Here is a 24,431-nt window from a genome sequence, read left to right as displayed (position 1 = left end):
CAAAGTTCCCAGGATCATCTCATTAGCCTCCTCCATTGCTTATTTACTGTCACAACTACTTTGTGTCCTCGGCTCTGAGCTCCTCTCTCTTAGGAGACCTCTGGTGAATCAAGATGCCTTTCTTTATAAGAGAAAGCAAGGAGTGGGACATCTCTTATGCTCTCTTCAGTAAATGAAGTGCTGAGCTGTCATAGAGACGGAGCTTCCGGAAACAGTGTGCCTCTTTGGGGTTAAAATGAAAGCAGAGCATCACAGCGTGTCTCTCCAGGCTAAAAGTGAGAACTCTGGGTTTTGTCAGCTGCTTAATCATAGAATCATAGAATTACTCAGGTTGGAAGGGACCTCAAGGATCATCAAGTCCAACCGCAGCCTAACCATAGTACCCTAACTCTAACAACCCTCTGCTAAATCATATCTGTGAGCACCACATCCAAACAGCTCTTAAACACATCCAGGGACGGTGACTCAACCACCTCCCTGGGAGCCTATTCCAATGTTTAACCACCTTTTCTGTAAAGAAGTGTTTCCTAACGTCCAACCTAAACTTACCTTGGCTCAACTTGAGGCCATTTCCCCTCATCTTGTCACCTGTCACCAGTGAGAAGAGACCTTAAATCTACTTGTGCTCAGAAATGCCTTTCCTGTGTATCCGTCTATCCATTTTTAAACACGGGCAGCAGAAGGACTGTCTCTCAGATCCCCACTGCCACTGTGTGGCCAGGCAGAGCCCATACAAGACAGATGTCGAGGAATCTGCAAAAGGCTGAAAAACAGCCGGGCACGGTGGCTTGTGCCTGTAATCCAAGCGTCGGGGAGGCTGAGGCTGGCGGACAGCTTGAGCCCGGGGGTTCTGGGCTGCAGAGAGCTGTGCCGAGCGGGCGTCCAGGCTAAGATCAGCATCGATATGGTGTTCTCCGGGGAGCCAGGGGGCACCAGGTCGCCTAAGGAGGGGTGAACCGGCCCAGGTCGGAAACGGAGCAGGTCAAAACTCCTGTGCTGATCAGTAGCGGGATCGCGCCTGTGAACAGTCCCTGCAGCACAGCCTGGGCAAGAGAGCGGGACCCAGCTTCCTTTTGCTGTGTGATTGGGAACTGTGCATGTGTGGTGTGAGCTGCATGATGCACAGGGGGCTTTCTTGAGGGGAAGAGGGAGGAAAAGAGGGAAAAAAATATGTTTTTCAAATAGGGGAGAGAGAGTGCCAGAAGCACTCGTTAAAAGAAATTTCCCAATCAAGGAGATGCCCCTGATCCTTCTCTAGAACCCAGCTAGGCACTGGCAGCCAGACCCCAACTGGTTGTGTAAGAAGCAACCGGGGCTCAAGCTGAGGAGCTGCAGGTGCCCAGGATGAGGCTGGCCTCCCTGGAGCAGCTCAGGGCCATCCACCTCCTTCAGCTGAGAGGCTGCTGAAATAAGGAAGTGGCTGGAGCAGCTCTCCTGTCATAGAATCATGTAATCATAAAATCAAGGCAGGGACCTGTGAGGAGCATCCAGCCCAACCCTGGCTGCTCAGCCTCTCCTCCTTCTCTGAGGCAAGCTGAGGGGGCTGGGCCTGTTCAGCCTGGAGAAGAGAAGGCACCGGGGATCTGAACTATGCATGTTTGAAGGGAAGGTGATCAAGAGATGGGGCCAGACTCGTCTCTTAGCTGGAACAGCTTCAGTCTCAAAATATATTCCATGGCTTGCTCTCTGTGGTTTGATGAGATAATTTTTGAGGAGCCCAAGTGGAAACCTCATTGCTGTCCACAATTCAAAGGGGTGGTGTGAGGTGGGGTTCAGCCTTTTTCCAGATAATCACAGAATGGCCCGGGTTGGAAGGGACCTCAAGGATGACGAAGCTCCAACCCCCCACCACAGGCAGGGCCACCAACCTCCACATCTCACAGCAGCCCAGGCTGCCCAGGGCCCCATCCAACCTGGCCTTGAACACCTCCAGGGATGGACGGGGCATCCACAGCCTCTCTGGGCAGCTGTTCCAGCACCTCACCACTCTCACAGCAAACAACTTCCCCCTGACATCCAACTGAAATCTGCCCTCCCTCAGCTTCAAACCATTTCCCCTTGTCCTGCTGTTATCTACCCTTTCCAAGAGTTGACTCCCCTCCTGTCTGTAGGCTCCCTTTAGGTACTGAAGGCTGCAATGAGGTTACCCCATGGCCTTCTCTTCTCCATGCTGAACAAGCCCAGCTCCCTCAGCCTGTCTTTGTAGGGGAGGTGCTGCAGCCCCTGATCATCTTTGTGGCTCCTCTGCACCCTCTCCCAGCTCTGCAGGTAACAGCGACAGGATGAGAGGTCGTGGCCTCAGGCAGCCCGATGGAAAATTCAGGCTGGATATTAGGAACAACATTCATTGTTCCTAAGAGCGGTGCTGCACCGCGCACAGCTCCACAGCAAAGCCCTGCGGAGAGAAGCAGTCGCTCCGCCCGGTCCGGACGCACAGCCGGCACGGGGTGGCGGCGTTGCGGTGCAGCCGCTGCCGGGCGCGGTGGCGCACGCCTGTAGTCCCAGCTACTCGGGAGGCTGAGCCCGCCGGATCGCTTGAGCCCAGGAGTTCTGGGCTGCAGTGCGCTATGCCGAGCGGGCGTCCGCGCTAAGGCCGGCATCAATATGGTGAGCCCCGGGGAGCCGAGGCACACCAGGTTGCCTAAGGAGGGGTGAACCGGCCCAGGTCGGAAACGGAGCAGGTCAAAACTCCCGTGCCGGTCAGTAGCGGGATCGCGCCTGTGAATAGCCACTGCAGCGTAGCCTGGGCAACACAGAGAGACGCGGGCTCCTTTTGCCCACCCGACTCCACCTTTTTGCCCACGCGCCCCCCGCAGCCCCCCACTGCGCACAGCACGGCGCATGCGCGCGGAGCGGAACGCGCTTTCCGTCCCCGCGGCGGGAATTGGCACCGAGCGGCACCCGTAGCGGGCGTTGGCGCATGCGCGAACGCGGCCGTGTGGGGCGGGCGGTGACACCGGCAGCGGCGCCGACATCAACAGCGACACCGGCAGCATGAAGTCGCGATTCAGCACCATCGATATCCGAGCGCTGGTGGCCGAGCTGCGCCTGAGGTACCGTCTGCTGCCCGGTGTGTGCAACCGGGGCCGTGTGAGGCGGCTCCGCTCTGCCCCCGTGTGAGCGGCCTCCTCCGTGCCCCTTCACACCGGCGTTGCTCTGCCCGCCCGCCCGCCGGCACGGCTGCTGCTCCTGTCCCCCCTGCTGCCCGCTCACCACTCCCGTTTGATCTGGGGAAAGCCCCGCCGTCCCCCAGGCCGTGCCGTGGCACTGGGGGGCCGCAGGCAGTAACCTCTGTGGTGATTTATCACCGCTCACACTTCTGTATATCTCAGTTATTCTGCTTTTTTTTTTTTTTTTTTTTTTTTTTTTTTCCTGACCCTTGTGTGTATTGTGATCTCCAAAGTACGTGTTTTGTTTTTTTTTTTTTTTTGGCAGCTTACTGGGAATGAGAGTAAACAATGTTTATGATGTGGACAATAAGACGTACCTTATTCGCCTCCAAAAGTAAGGATTTCTTTATGTTTTGTTACATTGTTGCTGTGTTTTTTGCACGTATGAGCTGTGTTTGGCTTTTCTGAGAAGTTTTCAGTGGGATTCTGTTGTTCCTTGATAAAATGCAGTTGTTGTTATTCTGGAAGTTCTTGCGAGATAACCTGTGGTACAGGTGTGAGAAGAGGAAAAGTAAACAGAATCATATCATAGAATCCTAGAATGGCCTGGGTTGCAGAGGACCCCAGTGCTCCTCCAGTTCCAACCCCCTGCTATGTGCAGGTCGCCAACCAGCAGCCCAGGCTGCCCAGAGCCACATCCAACCTGGCCTTGAATGCCTGCAGGGATGGGGCATCCACAGCCTCCTTGGGCAACCTGTTCCAGTGCCTCACCACCCTCTGGCTGAAAAACTTCCTCCTCATATCCAACCTAAACCTCCCCTATCTCAGTTTTTAAAAGTGCAGCAGAAAATGTCCAGAAAGGTGGAGGAGCTGCCATAAGAGCACATGGATATGAATGTTACTTTTTTGTGGAATTACTGAAGTTGGTAAAGACCTCTAACATCTCCAAGTCCAACTGCCAGCCCACCCCACCATACCCACTAAACCACGTCCCTCAGTGCCATATCTTCACTGTTTGGAGCACCTCCAGGAGCAGTGACTCCCCTACCTCCCTGGACAGCTATGCCACTGCAGCACCACTATTTCTGAGAATAAAATTATCCTGATTTTGCCATGTTTTTGTATGTGAGGAAGGGAGAGAGAAGTAGTAGGAATGGAGAGCAGCAGTTCTATGGGTGACACCAGTGCCCAGGCAGTGGGTGGGGTGCATCATGTCCTCCGCTGCAGCCTGTGGCACCTGCCTGCCTCCAGTTGAGTGGGAGAGTTAACTCCAAAAGCATTTTGCTTGGTCCATTACCTGTAGATTTAAAGCATGAGCATCCTTTTGCTGTCAGCCTTGTTGGAGCGCTATTTGCTGGTGTTCCTTGGTTTTGTCCACTGTTTCCTGTAGATGCTGGTTATGGTAGTTTCATCTCATTCCATTGCAGGCTGCTGTGTAGTCAGAGGTGGCTGCTGACATGCCAAATTGAGTCTTTGTTTTGTTAACAGACCAGACTGCAAGGCCACACTGCTGCTCGAATCTGGCATACGGATTCACACGACGGAGTTTGAGTGGCCAAAAAACATGATGCCATCTGGCTTTGCAATGAAGGTAAACGAACTGGTGTTTTCATTTTGAAAAGAATGCTAATTAAAGAAAACAGCATTGATGTTCTGACCGTGGAGACAAGAAAACACTGAAGGGTTTACCTATTAGGTCCTGATCAGGCAGGTGACTGAAGACATGGGAAGAGCAAATTCAGAGTTCAGATCATGTTGCTGATGCTCAGTGCCAGAAACAATGAAAATGTAGATTTGTGAGTGCTGAACATTTTGTGAGCCACCCAGACCATTCTGAATTTTACTCCAGTGAAACCCTTGTCGTTCGAGTTGGATTGTCCAAATGTATTAATGCTGTGTTCATAAGGTCTTTCTGTTCAGTCTGTTCAGACTTGGAGGGTTCAGGTCTTGCTGAAAGCTGCTGACTGCATTCTTGTAGGCAGATCTGTGGGGATGCAGCTCACGCAGATCTGCATAGCCTGCTTCCTCTGGATGTGGTCTCACTGAGATGGCTCTGCAAAGACTTTGGGGGTGACTTTGCATGTCCTGTGTGGATGCAGGATTAATTCTGGTTCTCTTTGTAATACACACCCTCTGAACTTTAATTAGCCACTCTCTTATTGAAGTGACATAGATGACCTTGCTTTGTGTGAGCCAGCAGAACAAATAACTGTTGAAATAGAAAAAATCATTTGATGGTGATAATCATGTTGCCTATAAATATCAAAGCATTATTATGTTTTCTAATAGCTGTCTTATCTTTATATTACTAAGCCCAGGATTTTTACTTTTGTAGTATTTCTATTGAGTAAGAAGCAGTCAGTGTTGTTGGAGGGGTTGACAGCTAAAACAAAAAAGCAAATGTATGTTAATGTAAAATGTCACAAGCAGGTGTGTCTGCATCTTCTCACAGATGTTCTCTCTGCTATTGGCAGTGCCGTAAGCACCTGAAGACCAGAAGACTGGTCAGTGTGAGACAGCTAGGAATAGACAGAATCGTGGACTTCCAGTTTGGAAGCAATGAAGCTGCTTATCACCTGATCATCGAGCTGTATGACAGGGTGAGTGCAGAGCTCCAAATGGTGTTCTGTAAGTGAACACTTGAGCACAGCCTTTGCTAAGGGCCTGCTGTGGTGTGCTTGCAGGGTAACATTGTCCTGACAGACCACGAATATCTCATTTTAAACATTCTGAGGTTTCGCACGGATGAAGCAGATGATGTCAGATTTGCAGTTCGAGAACGATACCCAGTTGACAGTGCAAAAGCACCCACCCTGCTGCCCACCTTGGAAAGGTAATTGCTTTTTAATGGTGTATGTATGGGAATAAACCCAAATTATTTACGGCTCTGTGTCCAGGTGGAGACTGGTGATGGGTGGTGGCCCCCAGGGGTCCTTCTTTGGGCCAAGGCTCTTTGCCATCTTGATCAGTGACCTGGAAAATGGGATCCAGTGCACCCTCAACAAGTTTGTTGATGATACCAAGCTGAGTGGTGCAGCTAATACAACAGAAGGAAGGAATGCTGTCCAGAAGGACCTGGACAGGCTTGAAAAGTAGACCTACTTGAACTTAATGATACTTTGAACTCTGAAAAGTGCTGTATCTGGGGCTACTTTGCCCTTTCAATACTGAAAATGTGTTTTTGCTTCTAAGCATTACAATGTGATCTGAAAATCTGTTGTTCTTTCAAATGGCAACTCTTTTATCTTCTGTAGGTTAACTGAGATAATATCAAATGCACCCAAAGGGGAACAGCTGAAGAGGGTTCTTAACCCACATCTTCGTAAGTAGTGCTGTTTCATAAGGAAGAGAAACGAGGGCAATAGGTGATTCTGCACAGTCTTTTTATTTAAGTTTTTTTTTTTTTTTTGCCAGTCTGCTTTTATGTATGTTAGAGAAATAATAAAATAAACCAAGCTTTTGAAAACAGAATAGATTTTAAAAGAAAATGTATTTAAAGCTGACTGCACAATGAGCTTTGCAGTGCTCCTTCAGTGAGGAAGATCTGGGGATAGTTCTGTTGGCTCTCCCCAGCAGAAGTTGTAAATGTACAGTCAGGGCAGGGGTGTTGTTGGGGAGTGGCTGGGTGATGCCCGTCCTGGGATGAGCACTGATATAAAACCAGGAGGATCAACCTGTCTGTGTGGGTGTTCTCTGGTAAAGAGAGGTGAAGCACTCCTGCTCCTGACTGCAGAAGCAGATTTAACTTGTTTGGCATGGTCAGAACAACAAATTTGGTTTATTCTCCCTGTTTGGCACTGCTGATAAATGCAGGGTGCCTTGCAGGCACCTTGAACAGCTTAAATCACACAGTTTGCAGACTAAGTGTTACTTTTCCCATTTCTTGTTTCCCCTTTCCACCACCTTTGTTCCCTTCTTTCTCCTGCTTGCTTTCCTTCTAAAGAAACAATCTGCTTCTAATTACTTTCCTCCCATAGCAGAAACACTGATACTTTACCAGAGCAGTGTCTCAATCCCAGTAGTCATGCATTAGAGGCTTCCCACTCTGATCATTATGCACCTTTGCATTTAATGTCTTAGCTTGCACTTTTCTTCCACCTGTTTACCCAGTGGAACCATTTAGCATCACTCAGACCTAGACCCTTCACACTTCCAAGTGATCCCAAGCATCCCTAATTTGCTAAAAACTCATCAGAGCCCTGTCAGTTCTGCACAACCAGCCAGCATTTCTGAGGGCAACTGCAGGAGTCCTGCTCACCTGCTCACATAGATTCTGTCTTCTGAATCCAGGAACACAGTGCCCTCACTCTCTGCAGTCTGGGGATTGATCGTATATCCTGGCCACGGCTTGTTGAAATGCTTTCTGTGATCTTGATGTGAATGCAAATTTCACTGAGAATATTTTCAGGAGGTGGTTATCTTTATTTTTCATTTTTTAAATAGCTTATGGAGCCACTCTCATTGAGCATTGCCTTATAGAAGCTGGATTTTCTGGTTATGTCAAAATAGATCAACACATGGAAACTAAAGGTATGTAGGAAATAATGTCTTAGAGGTTGTAAACATTTCTATGTCTACGTAATATTTTTTTCAAAGAGATGAGTATTCCTTAAACCTGTAGTTCTGATCACATTATATGCTGTGATGTTCTACATTGGGACCAACCTGGTCCACATTAAACTCTAGGATAGTGAATATACTGGAAATAGAAATAGGACTCCTGTGGCAGGGCCATTTCATAGCTGGAACTTAATTGGAGGAGCAGTTGCCTGGGTCCTTTGTTATCTGCTGAATTTGTTGATCTGTACTGTATTTAGATAAAAACATCTTTCTTTTCTAGATATTTTAAAATATTCCTCTCCTCCCCTTTCTCTCTTTAGAAAATATTGAAAAAGTACTTAGTGCTTTAGAAAAAGCAGAAGAATATATGACACTCACTGAGGACTTCAATGGAAAGGTAGGTCTCAGCTGGGCACTGTGGCTATCAGCTCTGCAGGGATTGCAGAACTGAACTGACAGGAAGTATTGCTCAGCACATGCCTGTTCCTGGCAGTATCAGCTCCAGATTCTGTTCTGGAACCTTGGGCTCCAGCTAGGGGAAACAAAAAGTACTTAGTTGCACTTTACTATCTTCCTGTACAGCATAAGCAGATTTACATAGAACGCACTTGTGTTGTCACAGCCTGTAATGCTCTTCTGCATGTAAACCATGCGTTTGTGTGGAGAGCTGTAGGATAGTTCTGAGGTCTGTAAGGTAGGCTCACCATTGTTAGTGGAGTAAGTTGGAGTGGAGAGCAACACGCAGTCAGGACTTTATGCTACAAAAGAGGAAGTTTTTCAGCCAGAGGGTGGTGAGGCACTGGAACAGGTTGCCCAAGGAGGCTGTGGATGCCCCATCCCTGCAGGCATTCAAGGCCAGGCTGGATGTGGCTCTGGGCAGCCTGGTCTGCTGGTTGGTGACCCTGCACATAGCAGGGGGTTGGAACTGAATGAGCATTGTGGTTCTTTGCAACCCAGGCCATTCTAAGTCTCCCCGTCTTGGGCTGCATGGTAGGTTAGCACCTGAATCTTGCTGCCTTCTCAAGATAAGGGGGATTCTTTTCAAAGGTCAATGCTGATAGATATATTTATGCACTCCTTCAGGGTTATATTATCCAGAAGAAGGAGAAAAAGCCAAGCCTGGAACCAGATAAACCAGCAGAAGATATCTACACGTAAATATTTGAAGTATTTATTTCCTTTTCTACTAGTCTGCATGACTTAAATTAGTTTTCAGGTGATAATATCAAATGTGTATTTTACAGATATGAGGAATTTCATCCTTTCTTGTTTTCTCAACATTCAAAATGTCCCTACTTGGAATTTGACTCATTCAATAAGGTACAGTGCTTTTGCTGATGCTGTACTTAAGTGCTTTAATTGACTGATACTAAAAAGAACAATTAAAAAATAGTGCAGGAGTTGCTAATGAAAACACAGTCCTTGGAAGAGCTGATGAATTGAATGGATAAATGTTTACACTGAAAAGGCTAAGTAAAATAGGGCTTTAGGCTACTGTTGGGCAGGGCTGCCTTTGCTGACTCAGTTGATAGGCCCTGTAGGTGAAATAATGGAGTGTTCTGAACCTGCAGGGCTGTTGGCTATCACCAGTTCTGGTCAAACATGTTGTTAGTGGGGAGTTCAGATCCCAAGTTATTGCTGGAGACAAACAATCATTTCCACCATCACAGTGACTACATTGGAAGCCTGAGATGTCCAATTTGCCATGTCCTTGAGTGCAGTCCTTCCTGGTCCTTGACTTATTAACGTTACTTGGAATCATTAACAGATCCCTGACCTTGATCTTTAGGGTTCTCAGTTCCCTTTCCTGCTCTGCTGCTTGAGTTTCTGTCATCTTCTTCACAGCACTGACGTTCTGAGCAGCCTGAAATCATCCTGCCTTTTGTTTTAACTGCAGTTATCTGGAAACTGGAGCAGCCCACCAGGAGCAGTCCTTAGCCATAGTTTCTGGGCTTTCTATAGTTTTTTTTTTTTGTTATTGTTTTTTAAATGACTAATTGAAATAGCAGGAATTCAGGGCAGATAAGTCAATAATTGCGATCACAATCTGCAGAGCACGTTGTGTGAAACAGCAAGTTCCATTTCATCATTTCATAATAAAAAATGCAGGCCCTACTTTGGCCAGGTAGTTACTGTCATGCACAGCTCATAGCTTGTAGCAAGACATATCCTTGATGGCCTTTCTGAACTCATCTCCTGCAAAGGTAAAATGAGAAAGTTACTGAACATTGTTTGAGCTTATCTCCTCTTTTAGTGCTCTGCAGTCACCTCTCTTGTGCCGAACCTTCCCTGCCTGCTTGTTGCTGGTATAGGTTAATGCAACTTGGAGATCCTTCTAACCGATTTTCTCTTGCAGGCAGCAGATGAGTTCTACTCCAAGCTTGAAGGGCAGAAAATTGACCTGAAAGCATTGCAGCAGGTATGCTGACATGGAGATGGAGCACCTGAGGTGGCTCTCTGAGCTTCGAGTGTTTCATTGGGACATTCTGATTCTGTAGTTGGAGGTGGGAGAGGTGTTGCATACTTATTTGTGCTATGCTGAGTCAGTGGAGAATGGATTTCAGACTAGGTAATGTAGTAGTTAGTTCTGCTGGGAATGCAAGTAATAATGTTAGCAACAGTATTTCGGTATCTTTGCTTCTCTTATGCTGTTGTATTTTTCTTTTCTGGAATGCTATATTGAGTATCTTACTCAATATAATACAGTGATTAGATAATAAGATGTCATTTTTATATTTATATATATATACATTTATATATATGTTTTTTTTCCATGTTAATCTTGTATGAAAGGAAAAACAAGCATTGAAGAAACTTGAAAATGTCCGTAGAGATCATGAGCAAAGACTGGAAGCTCTTCAGCAAGCTCAAGTAAGACTGGAATTTTGTATCTAGGAAGATACAGAATTGTACCTGCTGGTCCTGATTGCTATGGTCAGCATTAGACCCCAAAGTGAGCCCTGCTGTTGTCTTGTAACCCACCAAGGAGGCTAGGCCTACACAGTGGGCCTCTGCTCTCATACAAATACTTTGTACTTCCCTTGCCAAGATTTACTTGTGCAATTCTGCTTGCAAGGGTGAAGTTGACCGTTGCCCAGTATGATTGCTTCTGTGCCATTCATGAATTTTGGCTCAATATTAATTACTTCTACTAATTTAAAAATATCGCTGAGTATGTGGTTAGCTTCAATGGGTATCAATCTCTTCTTCACCTTAAGGAAGTCGATAAGATAAAAGGAGAACTGATAGAAATGAACTTGGAGATCGTCAACCGAGCCATCCAGGTGGTGCGAAGCGCGTTGGCCAACCAGATAGACTGGACAGAGATTGGAGCAATTGTTAAGGAGGCTCAGGCACAGGGAGACCCTGTTGCAAATGCAATCAAAGAATTAAAGCTTCAGACAAATCACATCACAATGCTATTGAGGTGAGTGCACTGCAGCTCATCCATACCAAATGGCTGCATGATGTGAGCTGCACGGGAGATAAGTGTCTTTTTAGCTTGTAAATTGTTACTGAAGCTATTGTGTTTTATTTACAAGCTGTTTGAAGAGAACGTAGCTTTGTGAGCAAAGATGGATGCCTCCTTTTTTGCTTTCAAAAATAATAATAATTTAGTTACTGTAATTATTGTTGTTCTGGCATTTTTAAGAGTCTGACTGTATTCTAAGTCACTGGAAGGTGTCATAAAGCAGTAGAAGTCCAAACCACCCTTGAGTTAGCCAGCAGTTAGCTGTGCATGTTTTCTAATTACTTTGGTCTAAAATTTCTATGAGACCCTGCTCCTTTCAGTGCTAAAAGCAGTCCAGTGAGAGGCTGATGGCTCAGCATTGCAGCTGCTGTGAGCTGCAAGCTTTGGTGCTGGTTCTGTTAGAAGTTCTGGTAAGGAGATGCTACTGGGAATGTTTTTACACAGGTTTGAATGCTGTATCGTGATGCTTTAAAAAAAATAAGAGAGAAAAAGAAGTGAGACTCTTGTGCTATGCAGACGTAGCACAGCTGTGCTGAGGTGGATTGAACTTAGCAATGAGGAGCAGATACAAATTCCAGCCAATGTTTGCTCAGTGTACCTGTTTGAAGTAAGAGTGCAATTGCAGTGAGATTAACAAATAAACAGTTTTCTTAACCATGTGATATCATGTTTTTTAGGAACCCATATGTATTATCTGAAGAGGAAGAGGAGGGGGAGGATGCTGACTTAGAGAAAGAAGAAGCAGATGAGCCCAAGGGCAAAAAGAAAAAAAATAAAAACAAGCAGTTGAAGAAACCTCAGAAAAACAAACCATCATTAGTTGATGTTGATCTCAGTTTGTCTGCATATGCCAATGCTAAAAAGTAAGGTTCAGTGTGCTTTGTTAGTACAAGTCTCTGTCTATTGCAATTGTTAGTGATAATGCATAGGAAGGGCTCTGTCTGTATCTTTCTGAAAAGAAAATTAGAAATTGAAGTGGGTAGATTGCCCCAGGGTGTAGGATGTGCGTTTTTTTGCTCAAAAAAACAGAGTCTCACAGTTGCACAGCAGATATTCTCCAGCTGTGGCCATTAATGTAACTTTGAGCACAGTTGTGGGCAGTGGCAGAACGTGGCTACTTCTTGTCACACAGCAGTCCAGGCACTCTGTCAGTCTGAGAAGGGAAGTCACTTTGTTTGGCTGCTTTCCTCATATAAGCGGATCCAAAGATCTGGGCTAAAGAATACTGTCTCCAAATAGAATTACAACAAATTTATTTTATTTATTTACAACAAATGTAAGGAATCATGAGAAATGCATTCTAAAAACACTGGGATTTCAAGCATAAACCAACTTGTCTTTTGCAGGTACTATGATCACAAGAGACATGCAGCTAAGAAAACACAGAAGACAGTAGAAGCTGCAGAAAAGGTATTTCTCTTTGTTTTTAGAAGATATTTGAAAGCCAAATCCCTGTCACTGATACATGGACAAGCCTGCCTTAATTTAGGTAGTTCTGATGACACCTGAAAGCTGAGGAGAACCAACCAGGGTTGTATTGTTGTTAAGCTCTCAAAGTGACTGAATAAAGGAGAGCAGGTGCCTGCTGTGCTGTATGGTCAGCACTGTGAGTGCCTGGAGGTGCTGACAGAGCTGTAATTACAAAGGCAGCAGTGGGAAGTCAGTGGAAATCCTTATGCTCAACCAACTGATAAGCAGGGGCCACAGTGCAGGTCAGACAGCAGTGATGATTTTAGCCTTAGTCTTGTTCTGTGCACAAAGGGAATGTGGGCTTGCTGTTAGCAGATTGCAGAGCCTGCACTCTCAAAAAAGTTCAGAGAGAACTATTGCTTATTGCTTTTCCTGCTGTCCATTTAGCAGTTTTGTGATTCCTGTGCTGACAGATTGGGATCATGCTTTTTTGTCTAAATAGGCATTTAAATCAGCTGAGAAGAAGACGAAGCAGACACTGAAGGAAGTTCAGACAGTTACCACCATTCAGAAAGCAAGAAAAGTCTATTGGCAAGTACAGTTTTGTTGTTATTACCTGATGTGCTGGGGACATGCACAAATCTGAAACATTTGTGTCAGTCTGACTTCTTGAGCTTAGCAGAGGAGCTGGGTATGACTTCTGAGCATTACAGTTTGCACTCAGCCTCCTTGCAGTTACTCATTTGAGCTTCTGACCTGATCCTGTTAGTGCCTTTGCCTGGGAAGGTTCTTTTCCGTGGATATGGATTGTAGTTGAGCTGAGTTTTTGGTCTTAGCGCAGCTAGGAAGGTGGGCTTAGTAAAGCCAGAGAATCACAGAATCACACAGAATCATAGAATGGGATGGGTTGGAATGGACCTCAAGGATCATGAAGCTCCAACCCCCCACCACAGGCAGGGCCACCAACTTTCACATTTAATACTAGACCAGTTAATACTAGACCAGGCTGCCCAGGGCCCCATCCATCCTGGCCTTGAACACCTCCAGGGATGGACGGGGCATCCACAGCCTCTCTGGGCAGCTGTTCCAGCACCTCACCACTCTCACAGCAAACAACTTCCCCCTGACATCCAACTGAAATCTGCCCTCCCTCAACTTCAAACCATTTCCCCTTGTCCTGCTGTTATCTCCCCTTTCCAAGAGCTGACTCCCCTCCTGTCTGTAGGCTCCCTTTAGGTACTGAAGGCTGCAATGAGGTCACCCCGCAGCCTTCTTTTCTCCATGCTGAACAAGCCCAGCTCCCTCAGCCTGTCTTTGTAGGGGAGGTGCTGCAGCCCCCTGATCATCTTCGTGGCTCCTCTGGACCCTCTCCAACAGCTCCTTGTCTTTTTTGTACTGGGGGCTCCAGACCTGCACACAGTACTGCAGATGGGACCTCACAAGAGCAGAGTAGAGGGGAACAATCACCTCCCTGTCCCTGCTGGCCACCCCTCTTCTGATGGAGCCCAGGATCCCATTTGCCTTCCGAGCCACAAGGGCACACTGCTGGCTCATGTTCAGTTTTTCATCCATCAAGACCCCCAGGTCCTTCTCCACAGGGCTGCTCTCAAGGACCGCTCCTTCCAGTCTGTAGGGATGCCTGGGATTCCTCCAGCCCAAGTGCAAAACTCTGCACTTTGCCGTGTTGAACCTCATTAGGTTCACCCAGCCCACCTTTCTAGTCTTGCTAGAGAACTCCTCTGTTACTTTGCTGCTCAGTATCTGGGAGGTAGTGGCAGTAGACTTCAACAAATGAACAGAGGTTTGTATAGTTTGATAACTAAAGCATTAAAAACAAGTAGGAGGTTGCTGGGCTTTTTGGTAACAGTACTTATTTAATCTCAAAATACTGTTGGCAGTGATGCTGTATTTGTATCATGCGTTGTCTGTGTGCACCAGGCACATGGATGGATATGAAGCTATTTGTAGTGTCTTTTATACATCATAGATACTAAGATGAATATTCCCTGACTTTGGCACACAAAGTATCTCTGTACCATTCTGTTAGTCCCAGGTGTTTTTCATTCAGTGCTTTGGTGTGATCTGGCAGGTTTGAGAAGTTCCTGTGGTTCATTAGCTCTGAGAATTACCTCGTTATTGCTGGAAGAGATCAGCAGCAGAATGAGCTGATTGTGAAGCGGTATCTTAAACCAGGTGAGTAATTAAGGAGAATATTATCAGTTTCTTCTTTTCTGGTTGACCAAGGATGACACAGGGAGGTCTGACTGCTTTGTAGTTAGGCTGAGACTTTGGCAAAAGGGCTTTTGGTGATGGTGAGTCCTGAGGACTGTGTGTGTGTGTTGTCTGCTGAGCACTGTGGGAGGCTGAACCCTGCAGTAAGAGTGGGTTGGGTGAACTCGTCTGGAGCAAATGAGCTGATCCTGCCTGGGGTACCTGGGGAGGGCTGAAAGACTCTTCCCATCCTGTTGTTTGCAGACAAGAGAGCTGCTTCCCACTGGTACCAGGAATCTTTGCCTTAGCTCTGGTGGTCTGCGTGGTTACCACATGCATAACTGACTTGAGTAATTTCTTTTCCAGGGGACATATATGTGCATGCTGACCTCCACGGAGCCACAAGCTGTGTGATCAAGAATCCAACAGGTACTTTGTATGGGGCTGATTGGGGGGCTTGTAGAAGCCTCAAAACACTGCATTGCATGTCCGAGTCCAGTCCAGTGAGTTCCTTCCCCCCTCACTGCAGCACCCAATTCCAGCAGGGCTTTCAGTTGGGACACGAGAGGCTTCAGTCCCTCCAAGATCAGATTGTCATCAGCTGACAGTGCTTCCCAGCCATGGCTGGATGTTTGTGCTTGTTCACTTGAGCTCCCAGTGGGAAGGAACAGCAGAGCTGTGCTCACTGAGAGAAGCAGTAATTGATGGCAGAAGTTTTGGTGCAAGTGCTTTTCTGCTGGTTGCAAGGATTGGAGACCTGCCGAGTCTTCTGTAGATGGCATGAGCAGTTTGGGTCTGGCAGAGGGTGCTAATCTTAGCATAGAAGTGTTAGTGCAGTTGTACCTGTCTTATGGGAGATCAGCTGTGCAAATCTTTGCCCTGTTCATGGCCAGTGCAGAAATTGGCTGTGCGAGCAATGCACTTATTGCTGCCTTGCAGAGCTGTGTTGAGGAGGGAGCAGTAGCATGTCTGGCTTCAGCCCCTGCTGAGGAGCTGTGAAGAGCAGCCGCGGATGCTGCTTGTGTCTCACAGCTTAGGCAGGCCGTGCTGTCACTGCCCAGTGTCCTGGGAAGTCCATATACTGGATTAAGGTGCGTGTGGAAGTTGAGGGATGACATCTGTTGTGAGTGTATTGCATTCACTGATGTATTGGGTGGTCCTGTTGTAGGTGAACCGATTCCTCCACGGACCCTGACAGAGGCAGGCACGATGGCCTTGTGCTACAGTGCTGCCTGGGATGCCCGTGTTGTCACCAGTGCTTGGTGGGTCTCCCACAACCAGGTAAGGACTCTTGTGCATGATCTGTGCAGTTAGAACATCTGGAGAAGCTGCTGTGGCTCTATCTGGGAACTGATGGATGGGGCTGAAACTGTTCTCTGTCAGTGTTTCTTGTAGGTTCTCCCTGAGTGCTGCACTCAGGGTAGGGTTGGGCAGATTAACCTCTGATTTGATGTGAGCATGGTAGAGGAAGTGTTGCAAGCCTGTCGTCTTAGTACTCAAGAGGCATCACTTCTATTAAAAAGAAATTTTAGAAATAGCCTTTTTTTTTTTCTTTTTTTTTTTTCACTTGGGCTTCTAGCTTATGTCTTAACCATGGTCTCAATGCATTTCCAAGTTACTCAGCTGTAAGTGTAGAGAGATTACAGTAAACTGAAGGTTGCAGAGTCTTCTGTGTTCCTATTGCCTGACTAGCTCAGGTCCTCACCAGCACTTCTAAATGTAGGGCCAGTAGTGTGCAGCTGAACTGGAACAACGTGTAGGGAAGTGTCCTACAAAGGACAGAAAAACCCTTGGATATGGATATGGAGAAAGCTATTCCCAGAAGTTAAAAACATGACATTAGTGTTGTGGTGCTGTTATTACACAACGCTGATCTGTGACATGCTTATATCATGTTTTTCTAGGTTTCTAAAACTGCACCTACAGGAGAATATCTCACTACTGGAAGCTTCATGATCCGAGGTGAGGCACAAAGCAGTGCTGCAATTATGTTATGAACTATTCTCACAGAATCATAAAGTGGTTGGGGCTGGAAAGGACCGTGAAGCTCCTGCAGCCCCTGCTGTGGGCAGAACCTCTCCCAGCAGGTCAGGCTGCCCAGGGACCCATCTGGCCCATCCTTGGGCACTGCTGGGGATGGGGGCATCCATTTTGCCTGAAGGTGCTGTGCTGCAATGGCAGGGCACTGCCCTGAGCTGCCCCATTGCTGTGTCAGCCTGCACTTTTCACAGTCTGTTCTGAGCAGTCCAGACCAAATGCCAGGCAGCATCTGCTAGCTGGGGCCCTGGACTGAAGATTGTTAGCTGAGCTGTTTTGTGTTTCTCTTGTCCTGCCCTCATCCAATAGCTAGAACAATCCCTGGGGTAACTTTTGGCAGCCAAAAGCTTCTAGTGAAAATGAATTTAAAAATACTTCGTCTGACGCAGCTGTTGAACCTTGTCATGAGACTCTGTCTTTGTTTTTCAGGGAAGAAGAATTTTCTTCCACCTTCATATCTGATGATGGGCTTTAGCTTCTTGTTCAAGGTATTGCTTTTTCTGTGCAGCTCTTGCTGCCTTTTGTAATTTGTTTAAGCTGTTGGAAACTTATTTTGTAGTTGTCAATATATTCCCAGTTACCTTTTTTCTCGTTTGAGCATATCCCATAAAGTGCTTCTTGCTGAAGATTACTTCTCTCACATCTCCATTTCTCCCTGGTTTTTGTTGTCTTCATGTAAATCAAACACACTGTTAACATGACTGTCTCTGCTGGATTTTTGCACTAGCTCTGTTTGAGGCCTGTGTGTGTCTGCTGTTTGTGCAGCAATGCGTGCCTCTTTGCTAGCTGCACTTGCTGGGTTGTCAGAATAGGTTGAAATTGTGCTGATTTAGTTTTACTGCCCTTGGAATGACAAGAAGTGTTCAAAGGGAACAAGTAAGGCTGAGTCAGGTGCTCTCCAGATAGGCTAGAGAGCCGTGGTAGAGCTGGTGCTGGCCACATATGGATGCTTTGTTGTTAGGTGGATGAAAGCTGTGTTTGGAGACACCGAGAAGAAAGGAAGATCAAAGTACAGGATGAGGATCTGGAAACAGTTTCCAGCAGTGCCAGTGAGCTGGTGGCAGAAGAAGTGGAGCTATTAGGTACAGTGTACACTGCTGACAGAGGCAGCTGTTTGGCTCACTCTGCCATTTCTAATGTGAGCTGTGTTTTCCTCACCTGTGTGCCCCAGAAGGAGGAGATAGCAGCAGCGAAGAGGACAAGGCAGAGTGTCATGAAGCACCAGAAGATGTGGAAGCCACATCTGAAAATAATGGTGATGAGAATGTTGCTGACCTTGACCAGAACAGAGTAAGCACACCTCCTGTGCCAGAGGCTGTCTCTGAAGAGGATGATGGAGAATCAGAAGTGGAACATCCAGAGCCAAAGAGTGAAGTGAAAGAGGAAGAGGTGAATTACCCAGATACAACAATTGACCTGTCGCATCTTCAGTCTCAAAGGTAAGCAAAGCAGCAGCTGCATTGATCAGCACTGTGGGCCCTCCTGAGGTTCTCCATACTGTTCAAATGCTGCCAGGACCAGGGCTGTGAGAAGATGCTGTCATTTTGTGATGCTCAGCTACGCAGGCTGTCAGGTGCAGGGCAGTAACCCTGTGCTGTGATAGTGCTGCCATGCTGTGTAACATTCCCTGCCCCTTCCCTACAGAGCTTTCCCTTTGTCCCACCTCCTGATGTACACACACAGCTTCCCATTCCCCAGTGAAGGCTGTCTGGCTCTTTGGTCCCTGTTTGTTAATGCCTGTTTTGGCTCAAACATCCCTCAATCACCCACACACTGATTTTGCTCCTCGGAAGATGGCTGCCCCACTTTTCTCTGCAGAACCATTCAGACCCAAAAACCTGAGTGATTGGTGCTGAGCTACTGCTCTGCGTGTAGCTGTGAGATGAGCTCATCTCCCTGATGTCTCTGGAAATGGAACTCCTCAGAGGGTGTAAAGCAGAGTGTGACTGAGTGTGTGGAAGCAGGCAGCTGTTGTAGGGAATACCATGGCCAGTCAGGGTTGTTGTGCATGGGCACTCAGCATCTAGGTGTTCACAGTGTGTTTTCATTTAGTGTATGTTATATACAGGCTACCCTTGTTGTATTGTTGTGTGTATTTGGGACAGTCTGGCAGAGATCTTGCTTTGTAAACCAAATCCCAATCTTGTTGCCCTTTTCTAAGCTCAACTTTTGAAGTACAAAGCCAGGTGCAGTGTAACCAGGCTAGTTTACATCTGGGGTGTGGGTGTGTGTGCAGGGTTGGGTTGCTCTTCATCCAGTGATGGACTTCATTTTGATCTCCCTGCAGATCCCTGCAGAAAACCGTCCCCAAAGAGGAAGAACCCAACTTGGTAAGGTCCCAGTTCAGGTGTGGGGCATGTCCACCTGCTGCTGGACATGGTGTGCTCTAACTGTGTTTCACTTCTTAGAGTGACAGCAAGTCCCAGGGGCGAAGACATCTGTCTGCCAAAGAGAGGAGGTGAGAGCATCTCCATGTTTGGGGTGAGATGAATTCCTTCCTCCTCCTCATTCCTTCTTCAGGGAGTGGAGTGGCTGGGATTGGAGAATAGAATCTGGGGATCAGTGCATTCTTTGTCATCAGGAAACCTAGAAATCCTCCTCCATCTGGGTTTGAACTGGTTGACAGGAGCCCTGTGAACACAGCTGTGTCAGAGATGTCACTGGCCAGCCAGCAGCTGAGGGGCTGGGAGGCTGTGGGAGGTGATCACTCACAGGTGGGGTTTCCAGCTCCAGCAGTTAATGGAGTTCATTGCATACCGATAGTTTTGAGGTTTTACTGAGGAAGGGTAATTTCCAGTGGATGTGTCTCAGGTTCCCTGTGGCTGGGAAGCAGGGTGGTAGTGCTGGCAGGAGAGCAGCAGCCTCCCTCATGGCAGCAAGAGGTGTTGAGACAAGTGATTGTTTTCCTTAGAGAAATGAAGAAAAAGAAGCAGCAAAATGACTCTGAGAACTTGGATCCACCTGAAGAGAGGCAGAAAGACACGGAGACACAGCGTCCCCCCCCTCCCAACACCACTAAGGGTGTGGCAGCCCCTCAGCCCATCAAACGGGGACAGAAGGTGAGCAGGTTTACCCATGAGCTGAGCCATTGCCACGTGAAATGTGGGCTCATCCCCCACACATGGAGAAATCTGGGGTTTCCTTGGGATGTCCGTGGTGCCTCATAGTTTCAGACTCTTGGTGGAGCTCTCGATGGTTTCAGGAGGATGGTGCTGCTCTGAGAGCATTGAGCACGTGGTGCTGCTCTCACTGAATGCACAGTCCCTTGGTTACTGCTGAATTGCTTGGAGAGAGGCTTGGAAGACCTAAAAGGGGTGTATGTGGGCACAGCATTTAGTTCTTTATGGGTGCAAAGCCATGCAAAAGTCAGTTTCTAAAGCTGTTGGTGCACTTTCTTCTGTAGAGTAAAATGAAGAAGATGAAGGAGAAGTACAAAGATCAGGATGAGGAGGACCGGGAGCTCATCATGAAGCTGCTGGGGGTGAGTGAAAGAAGCTCTGCCTCCCTGTGATGCTGCAGTTGCTGGCTCTGACTGCCTCTTATGTGCAACCCCAGTCTGCAGGGTCAAACAAAGAGGAGAAAGGGAAAAAAGGGAAAAAGGGGAAGACGAAAGAAGAACCGATGAAGAAGCAACAGCAGAAATCCAAGGCTGTGCATCATGGTGCTGGAGGGGGCAAGGAGATGCTGCCAGGAGGAGTCCTGCTGCATGAGTCAGAGGACCTGGCCCTGGAGGAGCAGCAGGATGAGAAGGTGAGCAGTGTGCTGCCTCTTCTCTCCTGCCCACACATCTGTTCCTTCTCACTCGCTGCTGTGGTCTGCTGGTGCTGCGTAGTGCAGTTCTGCCTGGGTGGCTGAGCTGGTTTTTGGGGTGCTGGTGGAGATGAGCATGCCTAACGCCCTGTCTCCAGGAGCCCTTTGGTTTCCAGGAGCAGCAAAAAGACCCTGCAGCAATCCATGTGCATGCTGTGTTCTCAGCACAGCCAGGAGGAAGGTTTGAGTACATCACCAGACTGCCAAGGGTCGGGTTAAGTCAATACCTCCCACTTGGTGCAGCTGAAGTGCAGCCGAGAGCTCCCCAGCTCTGACGTTGTGAATCAGTATCTCTGAATCATAGCCCATCTCTCTCCTCCCAGTTTGGTGTGTGCCAAACTAATGAGGAGGTCTGAAAGAAATAGCCTTCCCTCACCTGTATAAAAATGCTCTTTTTACCTTTAAAACAATTTATCTCTGCACTGAGAATTTGGCTTCTTGTGTCGTGCTGATAAAAGAAGTGATTTTCTCCATGGGCTCAGGGATCAACAAGCAGGTATGTGCTCATTTCAGCTCTATCTTTTTTTCTTGTTTACAGGATGAGCAAGACCAGGATCAGCCGGGAGTGGAGGTAAGAATGTTCTCATCTTTGAAATTCCAAAATGTGCTGAGGAGAAGGGTTTACTCCCCCTCAGAGCTGTTGGGCCATGCTGTAGCATGCAGCTCTGTGTCAGCAGCACCAGGGGCACAAACCTGGCTCTCAGCAGGTTGGGACTGGCTTGGAGGTTCATGTGCTGAGCCCTCCAGAAGGGTTTGGTTCTGCTCTTAGGGCTCCCTCTGTGCTCGAGGCTATTCGAACCCAGCTTTCTTCTTACACTGTTTATCACATACCACATTCCCTTATGGAAGCTGTCTGAATTGAAGGTTGGTACCTGTCTTTGGAGGTCTTTGCACTGCTCAGTAGTAGGTAGGTGGCTCTGGGCTGGAGGGTGACAAAGGCTGATGCAGTGCAGTTTGATTTAGAAGTTTATTTACATTAAAAAAAAAAAAAAGCTTCAAAGTGTTGTATATACAATTACAGGCTGTGGGTGTTGCCCAAGGCTGATCATTAGCTGGATCCTTAAAACCTTTTTAATTAAAAGATAACGGTAGGAGGGAGCTTTTGGTGACCCTGTGAAGATGTGACTGCATTTGGGAGTCTCATTTGGGTCACTGAAAACTGAGATCCGTCCTGCTTTGAGTGGTGTGACTTCAGTAATCATAGAATCATGGAATTATAGAATGGCCAGGGTTGGAAGGGACCTCAAGGATCACGAAGCTCCAACCCCCCACCACACGCAGGGCCACCAACCTTCACATCTCACAGCAGCCCAGGCTGCCCAGGGCCCCATCCAACCTGGCCTTGAACACCTCCAGGGATGGACGGGGCATCCACAGCCTCTCTGGGCAGCTGTTCCAGCACCTCACCACTCTCACAGCAAACAACTTCCCCCTGACATCCAACTGAAATCTGCCCTCCCTCAACTTCACACCATTTCCGCTTGTCCTGCTGTTATCTCCCCTTTCCAAGAGTTGACTCCCATCCTGTTTATGGCCTCCATTTAAGTACTGAAAGGCTGCAATGAAGTCAGTCTGCAGCCTTCTCTTCTCCAGGCTGGTCTGTCATGAGCGATAGTTTGGGAATTAAATACCAGTGAGGAGAGTGCTGAGCCTAAATGTATCACATCTCAGTAACCACAGCAGGACATTTGTCACGTGGCACCTGCGGGTGGTGGGAAGGGAACAGCATTCAGCTTCCCCATGAAGTGGGGTGGTTGTTTTGGGTTGGGTGCTGCTCCTGCTGTCACAGTGTGCCTCCTTCCCCTTCAGGATGGCACAGCCCTGCTGGACTCGCTGACAGGCCAGCCTCATGCTGAGGACATCCTGCTCTTTGCTGTGCCCATCTGCGCTCCCTACACAGCCATGACAAACTACAAGTGAGTTGCAGCCTTTGCTGTGGGGGAGGTTTGGGGGCATTCGGCCCTGGGACTGACAGGAACTTTTCTTTCTGAAAGGTATAAAGTCAAGCTCACTCCAGGCACCCAAAAGAAAGGAAAAGGTACTGTATTAAAGCAGATGAATCCTCAGCGCTGGAAGCCAGAGCACGTTTCAGTCTTCAAATCCTTCCTGTGTTTTTACAGCTGCGAAGATTGCCTTGCATAACTTCATGCAGTCCAAAGAAGCCTCTGCGAGAGAAAAAGACCTGTTCCGCAGTGTTAAGGTGAGTGGGTTCTTGACTGAGTTTCTCTTGCACACATGTAAGAGCAGCAGAGCAGTGGCCCACTGTTGCCATGTTGGGGGTAAATACTTCATGGAACAAGTGTGTTAGAATCATAGAATTCTAACAGGTTGGAAAATACCTTAAAGATCATCGAGTCCAACCTCATCCTAACCATCCTATCCTAATTCTAACAACCCTCTGCTAAATCATGGCCTTGAGCACCACATCCAAGCTGTTTTTAAACACATCCAGGGATGGTGACTCAACCACCTCCTTGGGGAGCCCATTCCAGTGCTTAACAACCCTTTCTGTAAAGAAGTTTTTCCTGATATCCAACCTAAACTTCCCCTGGCAGAACTTGAGGCCATTTCCCCTTGTTCTGTCACCAGTGAGAAGAGACCAGCCCTGCTCTTGCTGTAAGCACCTTTCAGGTATTGGAAGAGAGCAATAAGGTCTCCCTTCAGCCTCCTTTTTCCCAGACTGAACAGCCCAGTTCCTTCAGTCTCTCCTCATAGTCCATATTCTCCAAGCCCTTCACAAGCCATGTTGCCCTTCTTTGGAGCTGCTCCTGCACCTCAGTGTCCTTTCTATATTGAGGTGCCCAAAACTGAACACAGAACTCAAGGTGAGGCCTCACCAATGCTGAGTACAGGGGCAGGATGACTTCCCTAGCACTGCTCATCACACCATTTCTGATACAAGCCAGGATGGCATTGGCCTTGGAAAGGTCAGCTGTGCTCCTTCGTACTGCTGGGGGAGATTTACTGCTTAGGGTGGGAGGAGTTCATAGAAAATGAGCTTCACAAGCATTGCTGGGTTGTAGGTTTCTGTTCTGTGTCTCTTGATCAGAATAATATCTGACAAAAGCATCATCTGCATAAAACCCTCTGCTTCTGGGAGGCTATTTCCACTCCCGCTGGCTGTGGTGTGGGGAAGCCATTAACACAGTGACCCCCACACAGTGCACAGAAAACCAGCCAGAGGTTCTACGTGAATGAGCAGTGGTGAGAACAGCTGCCTGGCATCAGCCCTGCATTCTCTGAGGGGAACTGGGCATATTGGTTCATGCTGGCTGACTCAGAAACATTGCCTGGGGAGGAAGATGCTCATAAATCCATTCCTGTACATTCATTTTTTCATCTCTGATGTTTTGTAGGATACTGACTTATCGAGAAATATTCCTGGTAAAGTGAAAGTGTCTGCACCAAATCTGCTGAACAGGAAGAAAAAGTGAATGGATATTTGAATTTCACCACCGAACTGCAACTGTGCAGTCGAGATGGGTGCCTGCAGGGGGGGCAGACAGCCCTGCCCTCACTGCTGCCATTTGGCTGCACTCAGCTTCCCTGGCAGCAAGCAGCTGTGGACCAGTTCTTCCATCACGGTTTAGATGGACTCTGACAACTCCATTGCTATAAGTAGCATCCAAACTTGGAAGTAAACTGCTGGCCTCTGGTCAGTGATGTGCTGTCAAGCTGTGTGCTCTCTAATGCTTTCCCCACCTTTCTCTGCCTTTCTCAGAGGCTAAGGCGCGCCCTGATTTCCTGCAGCACAACCTGAGATGTTCTGCTTCCACCTAACCTGCCTCTTTCCCCTGCAGGGGATCGGAGCTCCTAGTAGA

General features: G+C 47.6%; 1 protein-coding gene and 2 non-coding genes across 4 annotated transcripts; all 3 read left to right on the top strand.

The window, feature by feature from the left end:
* The first annotated feature begins 773 nt into the window (after positions 1 to 773).
* On the top strand, positions 774 to 1,072 carry LOC149917976 (signal recognition particle RNA). Its single transcript, XR_016467409.1, has one exon.
* Positions 1,073 to 2,472: 1,400 nt separating this feature from the next.
* LOC149917975 (signal recognition particle RNA) lies at positions 2,473 to 2,772 on the top strand. The gene has a single exon (XR_016467407.1).
* A 124-nt stretch (positions 2,773 to 2,896) lies between these two features.
* Positions 2,897 to 24,252, top strand: NEMF (nuclear export mediator factor). 2 transcript variants are annotated; one of them, XM_090141917.1, is made up of 33 exons: positions 2,897 to 3,053; positions 3,436 to 3,504; positions 4,599 to 4,701; positions 5,585 to 5,710; positions 5,795 to 5,943; positions 6,365 to 6,432; positions 7,554 to 7,640; positions 7,991 to 8,067; positions 8,754 to 8,824; positions 8,915 to 8,990; positions 10,027 to 10,089; positions 10,464 to 10,541; positions 10,889 to 11,097; positions 11,820 to 12,005; positions 12,489 to 12,552; positions 13,055 to 13,143; positions 14,642 to 14,745; positions 15,130 to 15,192; positions 15,932 to 16,044; positions 16,668 to 16,725; positions 17,230 to 17,288; positions 17,762 to 17,882; positions 17,975 to 18,239; positions 19,088 to 19,130; positions 19,209 to 19,258; positions 19,712 to 19,859; positions 20,204 to 20,281; positions 20,356 to 20,550; positions 21,149 to 21,181; positions 22,420 to 22,526; positions 22,605 to 22,648; positions 22,731 to 22,810; positions 23,967 to 24,252. In XM_090141917.1, the coding sequence occupies exons 1-33, from the start codon at positions 2,995 to 2,997 to the stop codon at positions 24,042 to 24,044; spliced, it is 3,213 nt and encodes a 1,070-aa protein (XP_089998043.1). In that variant the 5' UTR covers positions 2,897 to 2,994; the 3' UTR covers positions 24,045 to 24,252. The 2 variants fall into 2 exon arrangements, with proteins under 2 accessions (XP_089998043.1, XP_089998042.1); XM_090141916.1 differs by having other exon boundaries at positions 17,972 to 18,239.
* The last annotated feature ends 179 nt before the right edge of the window (positions 24,253 to 24,431 follow it).

Source organism: Phasianus colchicus, chromosome 5, assembly GCF_987193195.1.
Source record: "Phasianus colchicus chromosome 5, bPhaCol1.hap1.1, whole genome shotgun sequence".
NCBI classification, from domain to species: domain Eukaryota; kingdom Metazoa; phylum Chordata; class Aves; order Galliformes; family Phasianidae; genus Phasianus; species Phasianus colchicus.
Note: the sequence above shows the minus strand (reverse complement) of the source record. Positions and strands in the feature narration are given on the sequence as shown.